A 21149-nucleotide genomic window follows, 5' to 3' on the forward strand; every position below is an offset into this window, starting at 1 on the left:
TCCAGTGGACCAAGGCTTGTTTGTTTTATCCCCCCACAAGATTTGCAGCAAGAGTTCAGTGCTAAATGTATTTGAGATTTAGCCTGAAAAGCTGGTGAATGGATTATTTTTATTTTTTCGTGGCCTTTTGGGTGTGTTTTAAGGGCCTGCTTATTAGTGCCTAGGACAAGGCTTGAGTTCCTTTAATGGGTCTCAAATCAGGCCCCAAAGCAAGACTAATATGGCAAAATAAGAATGGTTCTGCTGAGCTTACAGCAGGTGCACGGTATTTGAATACCATCTCCAGGGTGAAAACCATCTTCTTATATAAGCTAGATGGAGAGAGAGTCTCCTCCAAATGATACGCTCGATCTCACCAAGGCTTCACCAAAATAAACGTTGGAAGTCTTTTGTCCCAACTAGGTCATATAGACACAGCAGAGGAAAATTAAGCCCCAAAGCCTCCTTTGCCTCCTTACTTGCAGCTAAATTTGCAAGAGGCTTTTTTAATACTGGGCTTGCACACTCTTGTGTTGGAGGGGGGAGCATGGTCTGATGATGCAGAGAGATGTGAGGTGAGGCAAGACTGTGGCAGACTGGTTTCCTCCAAACTATCCTGAGCACAGGGGCAGGATCTCTCCTGCTTCTGCCTGCTCAGGAATATCACACCTACTCTCTGTTGATGGTGCTCAGCTGATGCTGCTGAACTCGCTCATGTTACCATACCTGGAGAAGTAACTCTCAAGATCACTTGCCTCAAGCAAGACTGACAGCATGAAGCACCACACAAAGGCTCTTGTTTCCCCAGCATCCATATGCTCTGGGGGACACAAGCTGTGATCCTCTCTACTACAATATATTCTTTCCATTTAACAAATATTTTTTCATAGTGAGCTGTGAATCACATCGTCCCTTGTGCTGGACCTGCTGCGAAGTGAGGGGGCTGGAACACCAGAGAGCCTCAGCAGCTCAGCTGGGTGAGCCTGGGCCGTAAGACATGAGGGCACAGCCAGCTGAAGCACAGCATCACCCTTCCTGAAGAAAGCCACCATGCTGCACAGACTCGGAGGGGTAACGCAAGTAACGGCTGAAGATAAATTTGCAGAAAATGCTAGCCTTACCTGATTTTTGGTGACCACGGGGAACATGCATTATAAGATCCCTATAGAAAGTAAAAGGGTATGAGCTTTAACAAAGAGATCTTTTTGTCCAAATATTATTAGATGCTGGAGTTAAACAGATTTTATCAGGAGCAAAATGCATATTTATATATAGTCTGGCTAAAACTTTCCCTCCTTAGGGTGCTGTAACTTGGTGAATAGGTTGTTTCCTTATAGATTGCTGACAACCACTTTTAAGAGCATAGAGAGACTTCTTTAAAACAAGTTTCTGGTGTTTTTTTTTAAATTAGGAAACAAAAAGATGTAAGCCAAATTTCCCCTCTTCCCTTTACAAGTCATTGCTTGAGCACATTTCAAAACACTTTTATCCCAAAAGCCAGAACTAGTTTATGCTTTTCCTTTGCAAAGAAATAGAGAGTGATGAACTCCTTGTGTATCCCTGTTGTGCTGCAGTAAATGCTTGCTCCTTCTCTGGGCCTCCACAGCAGCAGTCCAGCCTGCAAGCATGTAGCAGCAGGAAGTGCACTGTATGTAAAAGCTTCTCACACATCTGGGCAATCAATTACACCAAAGTAAAATTGATGATAAACTTACATAAGCTTTATTCAGTTGGTGGTGGGAGAATTCGATGCTTAGCCAACTGCTCCCTGCACTGTCGTCTCTTGTACAGCACACGAAAAGGGAAATGATTCTCAGAATTGTTAAATGTAATGGATTGCTCCTTAAACCCCTTATTAGATATATTAGTTGACTAATCACCTCAGAGACTTTCCCTCTTAACAGTTTGACAGGCAAGATTGTGAGAGAGTCTAGTGCTCATGTCCCAGAGCCAAATATTTGTTGGAGCAGCTGCTAAGTGTTGATGGCACTCTTGGGTGCCTCATACCAGACCAAAGGAGAATCAAAGTCCCTAAACCTGTAGATTAATGCTCAAGTCTGAAATGGGAACATTAAAAAATAAAAGTGTAACTGAGAAAGGTCCAGTTGAGGAATGTTAAGGAAGAAGATTTAAGAAACATAATCCCTTTTCGTGAGCACTGCTGCAGCAGTACCCAGTCACCTAGAACCAGCCCTCCCTCCAGCACAGCCCTGTGCCTCTTTGAGTTCCCCCAGCATTTGGGGTGCAGCAGGTCCTCGGATACCTGCAAGGAGCAATGAGTTTGTCCTGCTCCCTCCTCAGCAGAAGTACACAGCTGTGGAGAATTAAGGCTTGAAACATCACTGAAAGCCACTGCTGGTTCTTGGCTGTCTGTACTAAGGAAGGAGCCCCAGGGCAAAGGGGGAGTGGGCTATGTCCCAGGTGAGGGAATGGTGAACAGTGCTGGTGAGACTCTGCTGCAGTGGTCATAGTCAGCCAGGACATTCACCATGAGGAAGTTTGATAGGAGGGAGCTCATTTTGCATTTTTCATGCAAAAATGAATGATCTGATGGGACAGTGGGGTGATGGCCAAAGAGGTGGTCCTGGTTTCCCTCTGCATTCCCCTTGATATTAGGTGCTGCCCCTGTGAGGGTGCCATGTCAGAGTGGTGGGGACACTGAGCTTCGTGAGTCACAGAAAGCAGGCCTTCGAGTGACAAAGCTGCAAGTTTTCAGGGCAGTTTGGCACTTAAATCCTGCAGTGAAGAGTCTGGGAGCCTCAGCTCTCACACCGGTCTTGTCTGATGGCTCAGCTGGCACTAGCCTATAGTCTGATAGCAAACATCCAGCAGAGTTGTCACAATAAACCAAGACAGTTTGTTGCCCTGTGGTATTGCTGGTACTTGCTGGTAATCAGTACAGACAGCAGGAGCATACCCCACTCCCTCAGGAGAAAAAGACTGGAAGGAAGGGACTGTGGTTTGGGTTTGTATAATGCACTCGTTTTGTAACTGTGCTGGTCCATCTCACTCATTCCTTTCTCCACACTGGAACTGCCTGCAGGCACACTAATACAGGCCTTTTTAAAAAAAAAAAAACCAGTGCAATCTTAGTGTCAGCTCATTTGAATGTGCCTGGTATCAGAGCTTGAGCTGCATACCATTACCACACATGTTAATTAAATCCTGTATAATGACTGCATGTATTTATCCCTACATAGTGAAGCCAGCACTTCAGCTTTTAAACTGAGAGCCTGATTCTGACTGCACAGTAGGTCAACAGCACTTGCCTTTGGTTTGCACTGATGTAAACTGAGAATCATTTTTTCCTGCGTAACGAGACATTTACAGTCACGCGTAGACTGACTGATGTGTGAAGTCAGTGGGATTGATTGTGTCTCTCAAAAGCAAATATTGAGGGAATTAGCAGCTGCATAAGCCAGTATTTATCATTTGGGTAATAAATCATAGCAGAGAGTGCACAACACACCAACATCCTCATCTTGTCCTATAACTGGTGCGAGTGAACGTAGCACCATTGAGCTGCGGGAAGCTTGTGGCCCAGCAGCATCAAATACTCTGCCAGCTTGTCCCTGTCAGATTTCAAAGCTCTTTCTAAACCTGATTGAAGGAAGCCTGTTTGCCCCATCCCTGGAAGTGTTCAAGGCAAGGCTGGATGGGCTTCTGAGCAACATCTAGTGAGGTCTAGTGAAAGATGTCCCTGCCCATGGCAGGGGGTTGGAACTAGAGGATCTTTCCTTCCAACCCAACCCATTTTTTTATGATTCTGTGAAGCTGCTCAGTATCTCAAAAGGGAGACAGATAAGTAACTTTATTGCTGTCTTATTACTGCTATCTGACATAATGTTCACTTGCCCTCGCTTAATAGCATTGATAGGCTCTGAAGGAGTGCATTTTACTTTTTTGTTTTCAAGTTAACCGACAAAGACAAACCAAGGTGGGCTGTGCCCTGAGCTGGTTCAGCATTAAACATGAGGAAGGCCTGATGGAAAACAACTCATCTTTTGAATTAAACAACATTTTTCAACTTGATGTATCACTGTTTGCCTTGATTTTGCTGGAGGTTTTCTGAAGGACTGATAACAGCCAATAAAGGACTGCTTACCTGAACGTGAAGGATTATCATGTTTAGGAGAAAGGATGTTATTGCTATTTCAAGGTTTAAGGTGAGTTTTCTTTTATATTTCCTGATGTACTGTCAACAATGCAAACAGAAGACAACACATGTCTTTGGTGAGCTGCATGTACCCACTGGGCCTTGCCCAGTGCAGAAGGTGATTGTTTGAGTTGTTACCTGCCTGGTTTCATCTCATCAGAAATAACCACTAAAATTGATTAACATTAAAAAAAGTCAACTAACTTTCTTTTGACAAAGCTAGTGGCCAGTACAATGCTGGAGGCACTTGCAATCTGAGAGCTGTGACTCGTTACATTCCAGAGACGTTTCTCTCCCCTCTTCTAATGAAAATCAGGAAGTAAGAGGATAGTTGGCTTCTGACACACCTAGCAACTTCTCAGCCATGCCTAGTGGAATGTTTGCTGCCTTTTTCTTGGTATTTGGAAGATATCACCTTTGATGTTTAGTGGGCAAGTGTTTTCCTAACAAAGCTGTGCCTCTACTCACTATGCCCCAGATGCCCCCATCCAGCACAGCTGCCCCCACAAGAGGTCTGGCTCAGCAGTCACCACAGTGGAGTGCCCAGCTCCCTGCAGGTCACTGGGCAGACGTGGGGGCAAGCAGGAGATGGACATGGCATGAGGGCCAAGGAAAGCATTGTAAACAAGCCAGCATGGAGAAGCTGGAGAAGGTGAGAGGTGCAGTGTCACAACCCAGATGAAAAAGGCCTGGGGTCAGGTTGGTGTGCTGAGATTTTCCAAATATAAAGTACAAATGAAGCCAAGCACTTAGGACAGCATTTTTGTCAGCAAATCTCAAGACCAGTAAAGTGTCAGCACAGGAAGGGAGATTTCTGCAGCAGAGAGAGAAAAGCCAGCCCTGTGCCAGGCTGATGCAAAGCAGCCACACTGAAATGTTGGCTCAAGTGAGGACTTCCCACTGGTGAAGCCCACATGGGTATTTTGTGCTAAGTGGTCCAGCGTGATGGGTATATCCCCACTGCTGGGCCACAGGAGGCTACAGCACAGGAGTGTTACAGCACCAGTGGCTGGTGTTATCTGTCTGTTCAGGTTCAACAGAAATACTGTCACAGGGATTAAATGTTCTGCTACAGGACAGGGGGCACTGTGAGCCAGCATCTCATGGAGCTGGCTCCATTCAGTGTAGATGGGGAAGGAGAGAAAGGATGGCACAAGCTTATGTAATTTGTTCAGTCCATTTGAAAGGGATCCTGGGCAGGAAAATGTTGCAAGCCTCTCTGAGGACAGAGAAATATTACAAAGAGACCTACAGAGAAGCAGGAAATATGAGGAGGAAACAATAAAATGAGATTCAGCTTGGAAAAATACAAGGGAATACAAGTGGGGAATAATATTTAGTAATAACTTCAGTGAGAGGAAAAGAGTGGAAAAACAGAAAATCTGGAGGGAGAAGAAAAGTTCCGGCAAGACCAAAAGTGAACATTGAATGAGATTTTTTGAAAGGAAGGTGCTGAGGTCAATGTGCTGAGCTGAGACCTGCACCCCAGCTCGCTCTCCTGTGGGCATTAAGGGCCACATGTAAGCAATGGCTTCTAATTGTGCCACACTCCCCACTTTCCACTAATAACCTTGATGATGGCTGGTAACAGCTGTACAGGGGCATGAAAACCCCCTGCTAATGGGCTTTGTCCTCTGACTGTGCCCAGCTAGTAGGTAAGACATTTTGAAGTGGTTCTCCACATGTGTGTTGTGAGGGGGTCACGTCTCTGATGATGATTTCCCTGCATAGCTCAGTGGTATGGGCACTGTGGTCAGTACTGGCCAAGACTGATGGGATTGCCTATGGCCACCTCAGGGGCACAATTCCCCTTGTGAGGACACCACCAGCATCTTGGTGTGTGCTCTGGGCAAACCAGCGCTGGCCTAGCCTGTGTGGGATTTGCTGGCTTCTGCCCACCATCACTACTGCTCACCCTGCACAACGTGACTGAGCACTTCGGTGCCTGAAATAGGTAGCAATGTATTGAGAAACAGGGACAGAAACAGGACAGAAACACTTTAAACTGCAAGTGAGCGAGAACATTTAAGGGGTGTAAGCAGCAGGAAAAAAAGAGGAATGTTTGGGAATATAGGACTGAGTATCAGGATGAAATTGAGCGAGGAAAGAGGTGTACAGCTTCTTGGGGTGAGTTTCCTGAGCCACACATCATCCCTCATCAAGCTGCGTGACTTAATGTGAAGAGCACTCGGCTAAGGTTGCAAGATGTGTGATGTCAGGAGCATTTCCATCCCTTCTTAGGGATCCCTTATAAGGCCAAAAATGTATTTATGGGCCATGCAGCAGGTTTAGAATTTTTTAGCCTCTTGCATTTTAAAGAAAAGAAGGAGACCATCTCTCCTGCAGAGCAGCTGCACATTCCTTGGTAGGAGCTAAGAGCTACTGTGCCCATCCTGGTTCCTGGTTCGAGCCCAACCCTGGACTGCTGTGTCCCAGTGCTATGCAGCAGCACTGCACAAGGGTTTTCCAGTTCCTGTATTGCATGTGGACTATTCCTTCTGAGTTGCAATCCAAATGACCTTGGTCTCAACTGGCACTGTAGCCTATAAAAAGTAAATGCACCACCACTTGCGCTTGCTCAGAGTTCATCAGCAAGTTTCCACACTGTCTTTCCCCATGCCATCCATAGTCACCACATGGAGCAGGAAAAACCCACCTCTCGACCGTGGGAAAAAAACATACCAAGGAGGGAAACACCCCACATAAAAATACAAGGAAAAGCTTTGACACAAACTGTTGGCCTCTCCTGCTGCACAGTGCTTGCCACCTCAGCACATCTACTCCAAGCCATGGCTGACCCCCCCCCCCTTCCCTGACAGCTTTCTGCTTCCAGCCTTGCTCCCTCGCCTCCCCCAGATGCTAGGAAGTGGTGGCATTTTAGGACATGCCGTGTACAGCCTGACCAAGGCTACTTTTGTCCCAGACTGGTCTTATTTGAGTCATAAACAGGCAGATCCAACAAAGACCCAGTTTCCTATCCATGCCCTCTTGGCTCTCCCAGCCATCTGCCTGCCCCACAGAGTGCAGTGCCAGCATCGCCAGCAGCGGCAGGGAGCAAACACCAGGAAAGCAAAGTGGCCTTGTCCCAGGCTTGCATTATGCCCCCTGGCACAACAGGGGTTTGGTTTTGGTCTTGGTCTCACTTATGAGGATGGAGTTTGCTCAAGCAAGAAGGGTCCCCATGCAGAGGGCAGTGAGAACAGCAGGGCCTCTTACTGAGTTGTACACTCAAAATGCTCAACTGGTAACCATGAGTCCTACTGAAACCAAAATCCCCCAAAAATGCTGTTTGCTGCAGAGCATTTGGTATTATTTGGAAATGGGGAACCTCATGGGTCCATGAGCTCTGGCCCATCCTGCTCCTGCTGCTGCTCCTCAGCCACCCTTGTGGCTGCTGAGACATGAGGGGTCCCCATCTCATCTGATGCTCAGATGCCATCTCCCTGCTCCCCTTCTCTACAAACATACACCCTCACACATGCCCCACTGGGGCACCATGTTCAGCCATGTAAGTTGATGGGTTTACTGTTAGTCTTTAAAAATGCAGCAAAAAATCCAAACTTTGCTTTTTTCTGGAGAAGTGGGCTGGTCAGATGTGCTTTTGTAGACAGAAGAAAGTAAATTATTAACTGGAGAAAAAAAGAGCCTATGACAAAGCAAACAAAACTAAAGTCACACTGTAAAGTATTTATTAAGAAACAAAGGGGGCTTTTTTCTTCATTTGTAAGAAACACTTTAAAGCAAGTGCTCTTTCAGAGATTTAAAAGCTATATTAAATGGTAACATTGGTTTTACATTATTGTACATGACATTAAAAAAATCACCACATCTCACAAAATTCCTTCTATTACAACTCAGGTTTCTCTGCCTTCAGTTGTAAATTAATTTCTACAGACTTAAATTTAACTTATTCTTTTTTCTTTTTTTTTTTTTTTTAAACAAGTAAACAATATACAAAGATTCACCTGAATTTCATAGGTCAGAGAAGGTGTCCTTGCCAGGGCCTGTGCAAGGCAGGCAGTGTGTGCACTGGTGGCAGGGGGAGCTGATTTGGTTCACAGCTGGGAAACGTCATGACCACAGAGATGAGCTGCTTGTCTGGCCATGCAGGAACAGGCCAGGTCTCACCTGGGGCCAAGCACCTCCAGCTCCTTCTGAAGCCACGGGCAGCTGCCAGCTCAGCTTGGGAAGGTCAGAGTGATCACAATACAACGTGGCCATGTAGAAACCTAAATCCCCATGAGACCAGACAGCAGGGTGGGTCCTTCAGAAGCTTGGCAGCACCCAGCTCTGGTGCAACCACTACCTTGAAGATCCCCAAGCACCACGCTGAGCAGGCAGAGCAGGGCAGACACTGACACCTCCAGCAGCCGGGCACTGCCTTCCCGAAGACACCCAGCCTGGCTGGAGGGGATGCCAGGTCCCATACACCAATCTTTCTATCCAGGTCCTGCACACTGACTGGGCAATCGCAGCCAGGAACAACAGATCTGGGATAAATTACCTATTCATTTCCCCATGGCAGCAGCCAAACCATTTCTGCCCACTGCAGACTGCCTGTGTGTGGCATGTTTATGAGCAAACCACTGGATTTGGCAAAGTGTCTGCACCTTATGTGTCATTTAAAAACAGACATACAAAAAATAACAGTATCACAGTTATTGCTACATATTGATACAGTATCAGGCAAGAAGAAACCTTTTGTAATGTCTGGTCTGGTTACAGTAATTGCCTGTTCTTTTGTACAGAGCCTCAGTCTTCTGTTGCAGTGTTTTGGCTGAAGAACAAATGGATGGAAACGCAGAGACTGTGCTTTCTTAAGAGACAAAACCAGCCTTAGTTTGCTACATCTGGGTTGATATATTACAAGTAGCATGATCTGATTATTCCCTGCACGCTGTTGCCTTTCCACGTGGAGAGGTGTTCTCTCCAGATGAAGCGAAGCAAAACAGAGCCAGCAGCTCCAGTGTGAAGTGTCCCCCAGTCCACACCTCACCATCTCCCTGATCCCCACGGCACTGCAAGCACCCTTGTCCTTTGGTTGGGCCTTTTTCCTTATTATTAAATACAGCTGTGCCTTCCTAGTCCCCTGCCCCACAGGTAAAGAAGAAAAGAGGACGGGTTTCAAACCTGCGCCAGCCCTACCGTGTCCCAGCCAGGGCAATTCTGTGTGAGACTCCCCTACTCCCACATGGGAGGGCAGGGGACTCAGAATGGGCTGGCGGGGGAGTAGGACAAACTCCATTTTCCTACAGGCAGACTCAGCTGCAAGTAGGCTTTGGGGCTGACAACTTCATGCATATTCCTGCAGGTTTACTGTTTCATGAGAAGTGAGGTTAAACTAGGCATATTTGGAATCACAGTATGACCTTTCCCTGTGAAGGCAGTTTCAGCTCAGATGCTGCCAGCTGTACCAAAGCTGTGCTGAGTATCACAAAGAGCAAGCACCTCGTACTGTGTTTTTAGTAAAATGTTCACAAAGATAGTCTGTGCAAACCACTACTGGGTCCTGATCTTGAGACAAAACGAAATCAAGGATTTCAAGTGCACTGGAAGAAGAGCTGAATAATTCACTCTTCTAATTCCTACATAAATACCAGGGACAAGGAAAACTGGTCTTTGCAAGACAAAGTCTCTCGTGGCATTTCATCCCAAACTGGATGTGTGTAAGAAGCCGTGAAGGCTGGTTACCAGTGCCCTGCACGCAGGGATTGCACTGTTTGGCTCTTGGTTGTGATTGTCTGTAAAACATCGGGAAATGTCATTAAGGAGCTGGGAGAGGAGAAGAGAGGTTTAAGTACTGCGGTCTTGTACAGTGTAACAAAACTCTTTCTACGAATTAATTAGGCAAATACTTCTGACCATGTCATACCTGAAGGGCACTTAATGGCTCCGACATTTATCTCTCAAGTACAGTAATGTGAAATACATATGCATTTTCAGCATAATCCGCCGCTGCTGTAAATCACGCACTGGAATGAGAGCGTATCTGGCAACGTTAATTCCGAGATATCATCCTTACAGTTTCTGGCAACAGACCTCGTTGAAAATAAATGGTTTATAAACACTGTCTGACATGCATGAGCCTTTCAAAATTATTTACAAGTGATGTTCTGGGAGCTTCATTCCAAGGAAGTATTTCTCCTCTGTTCAGTTTAGATATTAAAATCTTCTGGGCAGGAAGGGGGAGGAAGGCATCAGCGCTACACAGTCACAGCTGGGTACATCTTCTGTTCGCTGTTGGTGTGCGGGTAGGGAGACTGGATCTGCCTGTAGCCACTCTGCAAACCGTCTAGGAAGGGGGGCACCGGGGTCAGCGGCATCGAGTCATGCTGCACAGTGTAGCCCACGTACTGGGGGTGCAGGTACTGCCCCTGGTGCGGCACGATCTGGGTGGCCTGCTGGCAGTTCAGCACTGAGAAGTTCGTCGGCATGTTGACATAGACATTATTCATGGTCCCTTCTGGCAAACAGCAGTTGGTCTGGGACCTGGTCGGTGGGGCTCTGGCCCCTGAGTTGGCACTGGAGCTGGAGCTGGCAGCTGTGCTTGACTGGCGAGAGGAGGAGCCCCGGGAGGTGCTGGCACTTGGGATCATGGGGATTGTCTCCATCAGGCGGGTGCCCCCAGGGGCTCGACTCTGCTGGGGCTCCTGCTTGGGCCGCAGGCATCTGCAGCAGCAAGCTGCCACCAGTGACCCCAAGATGATGAAGGCGACAAATACAGATCCAACGATAAGGAATGGCACATAGATGGGCACTGCAACAGCAAGGAAAACATTGTCACTGGGGCCAAAGACAAACCTCAGCAGCTCCAGCAGAAGTCCCCCCTCATCCAAGCGGAGCCCATTCCTCCCAGCACAGATCAGTGCAGGGCAAGCACTGACAACTGTGTGTGCAGCCAACCATTTTACACTGGAATGATGAAAAGGGCTGCCTAAACCAACAGCTTAAGTTTCCAAAAGCATCTTTACAGTTATTAGCAGGGATGAAAGCCCACAGCTCACACCTTGAGGGAGGACAGCTCACTCCTGGTGACGGTGGTCTAGTCCACATTAACCGCTGCTCCACCTTTCATCAGATTGCGTCTCCAATATGCCTTGCTAGAAAAATTAGGCAAGACATTGCTAGGTTTGAACAGTGCCTTAGGGAGATACTTTGGGGGCAGGATCCCTGCTGAGGGCTCAGGAGCATAAGGTAGTCAAATACCAGTGCTGCATCAAATCCCTCCCCATCACCAGCCCACTCTGGCTTGTTGTCACCCCCTGGGGAAGGGAGGCAGCAAGGCAGTGACCAGACAGCAGTCACAGGGACTCTGACACCCCATAGCCCTGGGGATGAGCATCTGCTTGCTCTGCACTTCAGCCCTGGCTTTAGGGAGAAACTACAGAGCAGGCTCTGGGGAGACTGCACCATGCTCCAAAGCTTCGCTACCAGCAGAGGGGCAGCATCACTCCTAGCAAGGCTTAATGAAGGGACATCAGGGCAGGACAAGTGAGGGTGGGCAAGGGGTGGGAGCAGAAAGTATGGGCGATGCTTCACGGGTGGGATCAGGAGCCACCAAGCATGGCAAACACCATCCTTGGAAGGACCTGGGCTCCAGGCACCACTCCCAGGAAAAAAGCTGTTTTCTCTGCCTCACTAAGAAATGTACATGGATATATCCGAGAATAATGAAGGAGAGGTGCATCCCTTCAGTGCTTGTGAATGCTCCCAACAGCCTGTCTGGAGTTCATCATTTCCACCAAAACCCAGCAGCCCCAAGACTCCAGCAGGGCTGTGGACCCCTGCTTGACCCTGTCTGACCTTGCTAAGACAGCCACTGCTAATGACATGCAAGTTCACAGTGCCAGTGCAGGGCGATGGCTCCCAAACCTATTGAGCAGTAAACACCAATTTAAAAAAAATGCCTTGCTCTGAGAACTGCAAAGAAGGTTTATCTGTCTGCTCAGGTCAGAATACCTCCTTGCACAGCTGATTACACGGAGCAAGTTTTAACCAAAAGGACACAATTCTTCCATCAATTCAGCACTTTTAAACAAAAGGCTGCAAAACATCATCTCCACTTCTGTGCTAGATGCTGCAGCGGCTCTTAAGCAGGTGCACACACTTGCTACAGACAGTAACGCACAAGTTTTGCAAGAGTAAATCTGTCCTAATTATAACATCACTTCAGGCTACTTCTCGTGTGCTCAGCATGCGTGAATGGGAGCAAAGGTGCTGGGGAGCCACCGAGGTTTTTTTAAACAGTAGTAGAAAGACTTGAGTTTATCCTTGAAATTCAATCTTGTAAAGCCAGTCCTAAGTGGGGATATCTGAGCTGGAAGAACATACACAATTACAGTGGGGACCAGCCAGAGTTCTTTTGACATATCCTGTTACTTTTTCTCTTTTGCTCGTATGCGGTCGTCTCATTTTTTCCTTCTCTTTTGAATGGGGAGCACAACTGGAGCTGAGGAGCCCGCTCGAAGTGGCGGCAGAGCTGCGCCAGGCCGGGACTACAGGGAGTGTTGTCACCTGCTCTAACGGAGACGTAGCTGGGATTTCCAATAATAAGGGCAGGAAAAGCCAGGCCTTCAGCTTGGGCACTTCTCCCCGTGTAACAGCCGCCGCCGGGCCCGGCCAGCCCCACGACTCGACGGAGGAGGGAACCGGCGACATGGGGGGGAAAGGGCGGGCAAGACGTTCAACGCAAACCCGCGCGGAGCCGCCGAGCCGGAGGGACCCGCGGTGCCACCCTCGGCGGGGCCGCCTCACCTGCCGCGCCGTCGGAGCCGTCCTTGCCGGGCCGGCCCGGCTCCGCGCCGCCCTGCCGCCGGTCGTTGTCGCAGGCGCCCTGGTCGAGCCGCGCCTCGGCGCTGGAGCAGCAGTATCGGAGGGCGCAGCTGCCGCAGCAGATGGTGGCGTCGCCGCCGTCGAAGCGCTCGGGGCACTGGAAGCCGTCCCGCCAGCCGCCCTGCCCGTCCAGCCAGCCGTGGCAGTACTCGCCGCTCGCCGCGGCCCCCGCCGGCAGCAGCCAGCCCAGCGCCGCCAGCAGCAGCCAGCCCCGCATGGCGCCGCCGCAGGGGCGGCCGCGCCGTCAGAGCCCCCCCGCGCCGGGGCAGCGCCGCCCGGCCCCCCGGGGCAGGCAGCCGCCGCGCTGCGGGGAGTGTGGCCGCGGGTCCCGCCGCCGCCGCCACATGCCCGGGGCCGGCCGACGGGGTGCGGAGCGGCTGCCGGGACGCACCGCCCGAGCGGCACCGGCGGGGCGGGGGGCGCCGCTACTCGGCTCTCGCTCGCCGCCGCCGCGCCGTGCCGGCCCGGCCCGCGCCCTCCTCCGCGCCCATGGGCGCAGGCCGGCGGGTGCCCACGATCCTCCCACCGACGGACTGGGGCAGGCGCTGAGGAGCCGCCAACACCTCCCTTGTGCGCCCCGTCCGGCACCGCGCCCGCTACGCCGCTGAGCGCGGGGGGCGCCGCTCCCGCTCTTATAGGCGGCGGGGGCTGCCCAGCGCGCATGCGCCCGCCCCGCCCCTGCCCGACGGGGCGGTACCGCTCCCGCCGCGGAGAGGAGGAGAAGGAGAGGAGGGAGAAGGGGAAGAGGGAGAAGGGAGCGAGGAGAAGGGGACGGGTGCGGCACCAGAGGCCAGCCCGGGGGTCGCGCTGCCTCTCCCCAAGACCCACTGTGGCTGTCCCAGACAGGCGTTCTCCCCACCGCATTTCCGGGCGCTATGACCGAAGAATCCCTCCGCCCCCAAAAGAGCGGCCGCCCATATTTTTGCCTCACGGCTTCTTAAAAGTCAGCGGCAAACCAAAGATGCACCTTTAAACACGCCCGAGGTGTCAGCAAAGTTTGTGTTTTCTCCTTCCCTCTGAGACAGCTCTTGTGGCACCGATCGCAGATTTCACTTAAACCGCATTACGTCAAGTAAAATAATACTTCTTTTAATAAAAAGGCACAAACAGGGCAACTCCGATAAGGGGTACTGTTTTTAAATCCTGCTGGTAAGGACTGTCACTGCAAGGAATGTGACTGCAAAGTATTGTTTATTTCTCTCATTCTTTCAAGCTTTTCTTCTTCAGTGAAATTATTGTCTTTCCCTGGCAACATATCGGTCCTTCCCCCGCCCTCTTCATCCACCTGTTTTGTTCTCTTTTCAGACACACTCTGGCGCTGCAGGCTTTCATGGAGCTGCTGGTCCGGTGGAGCAGATTCTGCTCAAATTAGGGCCCAAGTAGTTGCATTTTACCCCTTGAGTTTCGCTGTTACTCGCAGTTAGTACTTTCCCAGCCACAGCCCTTCTGCAGCTCAGCCAGTGGCTGAGCAGAGGTGGTTCCCACACACCTCACACCTTACTTACCTCAGAGATGATTAGTAACCCGGAGCAGCTAACCTTTGGAAAAGTCTGTAGTTATCAAGATGAAAAGTGAGATTGCAGCTTCTGTGCCATCAAATCGACCCAGCTGGGTGAACAAGATGAAACTTGCAGCGATTTGAATGATGGAGTTTGAGATGCTCCATCTCAAAACCTGTCAGCTCTGGCATGAGAAGCCCACCACAGACAGCTGTGGATTTTGTACACTCCCCCCGCACCACCCACAACACCCATTGCCCAAGACACCCTGCGCTGTGGGTCAGCAATGAGTCACAGCAAGGAAAGGGGCTTGTCTGGGGAAGGAATTAGAACCATGAGCTCCTGCCAGTGACCTGTCTTTGGTTGTCTGGCAGCCACAAGTGACAGCACAGCAGCTGTTAAATGCTTACATTCACAGAGATCTTCCTACAAGATCATTTTCTTTAAATCTGAGTTGGAGTCACATTTTCATAATAAGAAAAGCAGCTTCTCAGTTCTTTTATACGTGGCAAGCAAAATACTTTCCCAGCCCCGTCCTTTGAGCTGATGGTTCACTGATACTCAGTATGGTGGATCTCTTTCAATAGCAATAACAGACTATGAGAAGATAGGTAAAAAGCAAATTATCTAATCTAACCTATCTATACTCCAAGTTAGGAGCCTCAATCACAACAAAGTACCAGCACCAGATCTCCTGCAGAGATTATCTGTAACAGGTACTTTATATATTCAAGCTTGGGATTTGTTTCAACTTGTATGGGTAGCAGCAGAGATAATAGCGTACCTCATTATGCTTTTGTAAAACTTAAAACATCTGGCATTTTGCAAAATGCTTTAGATCCTATTTAGCAATAGACTAACTAGTGGAGGGTTTTTTTCCCTCACTGTCTTTACAAGCTGATCAGGTATGATTTAAATTTAAAAGCACACAAAAAAATCCAGAACCAAACTATGTGAAAATATGTAAGTATGGCAACAGTCTTTTCCACTCTGTGACTTTTTCACTCACTTTCTGGTGTCTAGCATAAATTAGCTTAATCTATTTCAATATAAAATAAACTCACCACTAAGGTCCCAGGTCCTGTAGGACACAAAACCCACTTATCCCATCAAACTGAGTCTTGTGCAGCTTTTAGATATAACTGAAACATCATATAGATGTTAGAGTGGGGAGAGATTTCGAAAGCCTAGAGATATTCAATAATGATCACATAGTCTATAAATCTCTATCTTCTTCAACTTTCTTTTAATTTTTTTTCTACAAACCTCTGAATTTTTAGTCCTACTACCAGGTATAGTTTTCTGAGGCCTTTGGGTGAGCAGACATGTTCTTTGTCCTCTCCAGCCAAAAGCATGAGCTCAGGAAAGCAAATAACCACATTTTACTTCAGTAATTTGAAGAACTTGCTATTCTGCTATTCCTGAAAAATCATCTCCCTTAGAGCAGGGAAAATAAGAGGTAAAAGAACTTTTGTTAGTTGTCTGAAACTGCTAAAGTACATTTTGCATATAATTTTTAACACTCTGAGCTGTAAACTGTCAGTGCAGCAGTGTAGGGGATAAGCCCATCTACAGCACTTTACAGCTTCTAAAGGACCCAGTGTTCAGCTGTTGCACTGGCTGTGTGAGAGCAGTACCTGCACACCTATATGCCTGGGCACAGAGCTGTGGCACAGCTCCCTGTGCCGCTGATCCTTGCAGGTAGAGCTGCTGTGGGATAATCGCCACCATATGCTCAAGTGACTGCGTAAGACCAGTATGTTCTTACCTTGTAAATTCATTCAGTCACTGCATTGACAGACATTCTCCTTATTATAACAGAGGCATTTTTGCTGTTTTTCTACTACAGTCCCTCTACAGATGGGAATTTTTTGTGCCTTCAGAGCACGGTGCCTTGCTTTCCTAAGGTTGGTAGGCCTCATTTACTAATGCTCTTTCCAAATACAAACTGCTCCTAATACAAAAAAAGACAATACCAGAAAAGGCGTGAAAAAAGAGATAATAAAAAAGCACATCTTTCATCCTGAACAGCTCGCAGTTCAAGAAGGGGAAAAACAAGGATACCCCACTTTGGGTCTGAGCTGCTGAACTGTTCACAGCAAGGTACTGCAAGCATTTGCTGGGGCTGGCTGTGGCAGTGTGCATCAGACAGGAAGGAAAGAAAAGAAAGGACAAATAAAAGGAATTTGTAACAATAGGTAAGAAACAACAGTCCCTCTCTCTCCGCCTTGGGTGTACATCCTCCAAGATAATGCAGGAACCCAGACCTCTCACCTTATTCTGTATCTCTGTCTGTTTTGGTTGGAACCTCCTTAGAGCTAGGAAGAGGAAAGCCCTGCAATGCAACTCTCCAATCTGCTGCGAGCTTCTGTAGGTGTGTGTGGCTCTCACTGTTAGGGATGTTTTGCTTTCCCTATCATATTTCCAACCCATGCTGTTGCAGCTTGCCACGTTCCCTTGATGGTCAGAGAGACACAAAACCAGCAGCAACTCTTATTCTCTTTTCTTTTTCACCCATTGGAGATAAACTTTAGATGGTGGATGGATGCTTTCTTCCTTTTGGGATTTTCTGTTTCATTCTTGATAGCCTTGTCACTTGGGTATATGTGAGATTACCTGCTTTTCATTGCCCAGCCCTGGATGCCAAACAGGCACTTTTGTACCTTTCTCATTATATTTAGCTCATGTACCTGTCATTACATCATTACCATCAAACACTTTTGCAGCCTTATCAGAAACCTTGAAAATCTGGATTTGAGAATTCTTTGGCCCTAAAGTTGTGTCCACGACATTGCAAATCAGGATTGTAAATTAAAACTTGTAACCTGAAGTCTTCTCCCTCCCTTATTCTAGAGAAAATCTAGAATTCATTATCATGGTACTATTGTTTAGATGATTTGGCCACGCTTACCACAAGAGCTGCATTTTATTGCAGTTTGTACACCTCTTCAACAGCAGAGATTCCTCTTCCTGGTAACATAAAATAAAGGAAGCCATTCCAGTCTGTGACCCCATGTAGTTGTTTGTGTGTTTTTAACAAATCACCTTGGAGCCAAGGGTCGGCAATCCCTGCGTCTTTCACATTTATCCTGGCAAAGTCGCTTCTCAGGCAAAACTGTATTTCCTGCTGATAAAGCAATGCCTTGCTGCCCCCATGTGAAGTTAGTGGGAAGGGTAGTGTTATTGAAACTCCATCACTATGGGTTTTGTACCAGAGAACTGTTGAATTCAAGACTGCAATCCATACTGACAGGTTTTACTGATGTAGTTTCCCAGATGAGAATAGTTACCAGAATATATGGGCTTAACTTAGTAGGGTTCCTTTTCTTTACACCTTGGTTATTAACTACCTTTTACACTAGTGTAGGTGTACCTGTGGTAAGCATAATTTAAACACCATCAATACATTTAAAGCTTGAAACTGCCACTCCGATTGTGGTATTACTTGCATAAGCCAGACTGGTTTTTATTTCTGCTTAGGGACCATATTTAATATCTACATTTTAAAATACACATGTATTCATAGCAGAAGGCTTTCTTTTATTGGCTCTCATTTCCTGGAAAATAATTAGATCAAGATGACCCAAGGAAAAAAAACCAACACTCAAAGAAAGAGGCAAAGGACTATAAAAATAGCTTTGAATGAAATGATATGAAGTTACCACACTCCTCAGGGGCTGGGCTATGGATCTGCAGTGGCTATACTGGCACTGAGCATGTCAGTGGGCAAAGCTCGGCTCCTGCCGTCAGTGCTCACTGTCTCAGAACACGCAGCAGTGACAGCAGAAATCAGCGCTGGCACCACCTTATCACAGCCGGCGCAGACACCTCCCCTATCGCATGTCTGGCTCCAAAATGCACACTGTCTTGATAATGGGGTTAGGGGATGCAGGCTGAAGGGAGGTGAGCAGGGTAACAGTATCTGTGAGTGCTGGGGGACATCTCCGTCCAAATTTACCAGTGTAGGAGGAGACTGTTTCTCAGAAAACATCCCCCCGGTTCCAACACACAGCCTTTAGGGAGTTTGTTAGCATTGTCCAATTACTCAGCCCTGATCAGTACAATTGTCAGGCTCCCTGGAGTCTTAGTACACTGATTTTGGGAGTTTCCACTTACTGCAGACTCAACAGGTTGCTGTCCAGTATGTAAAACCCTGGACACAAAGATGATGTGCACATCTTCAAACTGCACTAACCAACCACTCCAGACACTGGCAAAAAACAAAAGAATTTTAGCCTTTTTTTTTCAGCTCCACAGACAAAAACAAAGGAAGAATTACCTGTGGATTAAATCCATCTTCCCACTGCCTGCCCTCACAGTGACACTGGCCAATTTGACAAGGCATCATTTTTATAAAGTTATTTCAACTAAAAAAAACCAGGAAAGCTCAGGAATTTTCCACATTCACACTCTAGTTTATGCCACACAGGGCATAAAGCATAAGCATTTTATCAAATGCAGGCAGAAAAAACTAAGGATAATTTCAAAACAGAAATTTACTGGTGCTCACCTCCTCATGCCACAGTGCAAGACAAGGATTTAGTCACCATGCAGTGAAAGCAGCATCACCACACAGCTGTAGCCCAGGTTATTGCCTGTACAGTAAGTTCAGTGAGCTCTAGCAAGTAAAGAAGCGCTTCTTCTCTGGGTACAGTTCAACAGGACTTGGTACAGCTAAATTTGCAGTTTTGGGTTTTATAGAGGGATTATTTCTGCAAAGGAGCAAGAAGCAGCAACTTGTTGTGGAAAACTAACAATATTTATGAGAATATTTTATAGATCAGGACATTTTTTTATACTGCTTACAAAAGAAGCAAAAAAGACTATTGTGTCATTCCTGTTTTACTTGACATTACTACCATAGCTCAAATACGACTTACCTTAAAGATGATCTAGCCCGGCAAGGAGGGTTTGGAATTTCTGTCCCACTCCATTTCCCAAGGCTCTAACTTTAAATGATACATCCAGCACTCTGTAGGGATGTTCCATTTTAATGTTACTGTTTCTGTCACTGCTGGAATGGTATCACCATCCGTCTGCCTGAGGTCAGTATATCACTGTACACCACTTTAGCCCCCATATTTCCCAACAGCTCTGAAGCCTGTTAAGCCCTGATGCCACCCCAGCATGGATACTGCCATGACAGAGCAACATGTAATGACTGCACCAGCTACTGCAGCACTAGAAGTAAGTCACAGGGAGAGGGGATGATGAAGGTGACAATTCTGAAGTGTAAAATCACAAATTACTCAGAAGAGTATTTCTAGCTAAATACTGTTATTAATGAATTATAATTTTAAGCTAATAGGCATTTGTATTAGACCTGTATCTTCACTACAGAAATTAAATCTGGATGAGCTACCAGTCTTTCTGCAGTTTCAGCCACTTCTGCACATCCCTGATGCAAGCAGGAGGTTGCTGTTGGCACTGACAGAGCATCATCACACCTGAAGCCAACAAAAACAATGTTAACAGCCTTTGCTCTTTGCTCTCAGAGCAGTGCTCAGCATCAACTTCACTTTGCTATTGCAGGATCAAGTAGGAGCTTTGCCCTGTGGTCTGTACTGCACAAGCTTAGTTGGCAGCCAAAGGTCCTGCCCTCCCTGGGAACGAAGCTTGCTGCTGGTTTGGCAGCTGGAGGTATGTGAACATGTGCCTGCTTCTTTAAAGCTATTCTTGTACTTTAAGCATTACACCACTACTGTGGGGGTAAGCAAAGGCAATGTTAGGTGTAGTGAGTTCCTTCAGACAGCCACCAGTTCCCTTAGTCAGCAACCAAAATAAAAGGTAAAAGAAAAAAAGACAATTCCTGTTTGAAACTGATACAATGTTCATTTCCATGGCATCAAGGCTAGCACTTTCCTTTTGCTATCGCTTCAGTCGGTTCACTTTGACCTGGTGCTAAATCAGAAGTCCCATAGCTGCCTTCGGCATTGCTGTTAAGGATACAGGAGGCAACACGCTGGAGAGCTGTGCCAAGCACAGCTGCACTGAACAACAAAGGCAGCACGCTGGTAAGATACAGGGATGCTCATCATCACTCCTCCACACATTGTCACAAAATGAGTGTCTTCAGCAGAGATGGAGAGATGTCCCTACACTATGAAGGACTAACTGCTCACTGCCATTTCATCCACTTAGCATTTGTGACCCATTCCAAGCCTTTTTTTTAAAAGATAGACTTTTTTTTTTCCCCAAATGGACACCTTTATCACATGTATCTTACTTTGTCCCCAAACAGAACAACAGTGAAAGTGTTTATGCTCAAAGGTTAAATTCCTTTGTGTGGATGTTGATAAAGAAATAAGGGTAGCCCAAACAGCCAAGGAATGCTAACACTCTTAACAGGATGAGAGGGGTTTGGATGTTTTTTCAGTTTAGGGTATCTTCTACTTAGGTACTCAACCACGGAGTTAATAGACTACCCAACTGTACATAGTTTGTGCATACTTTTTTCCCCAAGGTTTCACTCAGCTGAAAGTCTACTTCAGCTGCCTGTCATCATCTTTTTTCCCCATGAGAACTTACCCACATCTTCTCTTAATAAGAGTATGTGGTATTTTTCAGAATTTCAAGTTTTGTATAATAAATAGTTTGATTTTGAATATTCATCAAGTCTGTGTTTCTTTCCCATTTTACTACACCACAGTGTCTGATCAAAACCTCATCCTCCTAGCTTGCTT

At 47.3% G+C, this 21149-nt stretch overlaps 1 protein-coding gene across 1 annotated transcript; it reads right to left on the reverse strand.

The window, feature by feature from the left end:
* Positions 1 to 7924: 7924 nt before the first annotated feature.
* On the reverse strand, positions 7925 to 13221 carry SHISA2 (shisa family member 2). Its single transcript, XM_051780125.1, has 2 exons — positions 12890 to 13221; positions 7925 to 10892 (listed from the first exon to the last, which is right to left on the reverse strand). Exons 1-2 carry the CDS (start codon positions 13182 to 13184, stop codon positions 10339 to 10341), a joined length of 849 nt encoding a protein of 282 aa, XP_051636085.1. The 5' UTR covers positions 13185 to 13221; the 3' UTR covers positions 7925 to 10338.
* Between the last annotated feature and the right edge of the window lie 7928 nt (positions 13222 to 21149).

This window comes from Manacus candei, unplaced genomic scaffold, assembly GCF_025592945.1.
Source record: "Manacus candei isolate 608988 ecotype Guabito, Panama unplaced genomic scaffold, ASM2559294v1 h1tg000014l, whole genome shotgun sequence".
In the NCBI taxonomy this organism is placed as follows: Eukaryota; Metazoa; Chordata; class Aves; order Passeriformes; family Pipridae; genus Manacus; species Manacus candei.

Excerpts from the sequence above, each read along its gene's own strand:
- SHISA2 (XM_051780125.1), bottom strand. The coding sequence starts at position 13,184 with ATGCGGGGCTGGCTGCTGCTGGCGGCGCTGGGCTGGCTGCTGCCGGCG. Across the intron at positions 10,893-12,889 it reads CGGCTCCGACGGCGCGGCAG|TGCCCATCTATGTGCCATTC; the intron begins GTGAGGCGGCCC and ends TTGCTGTTGCAG.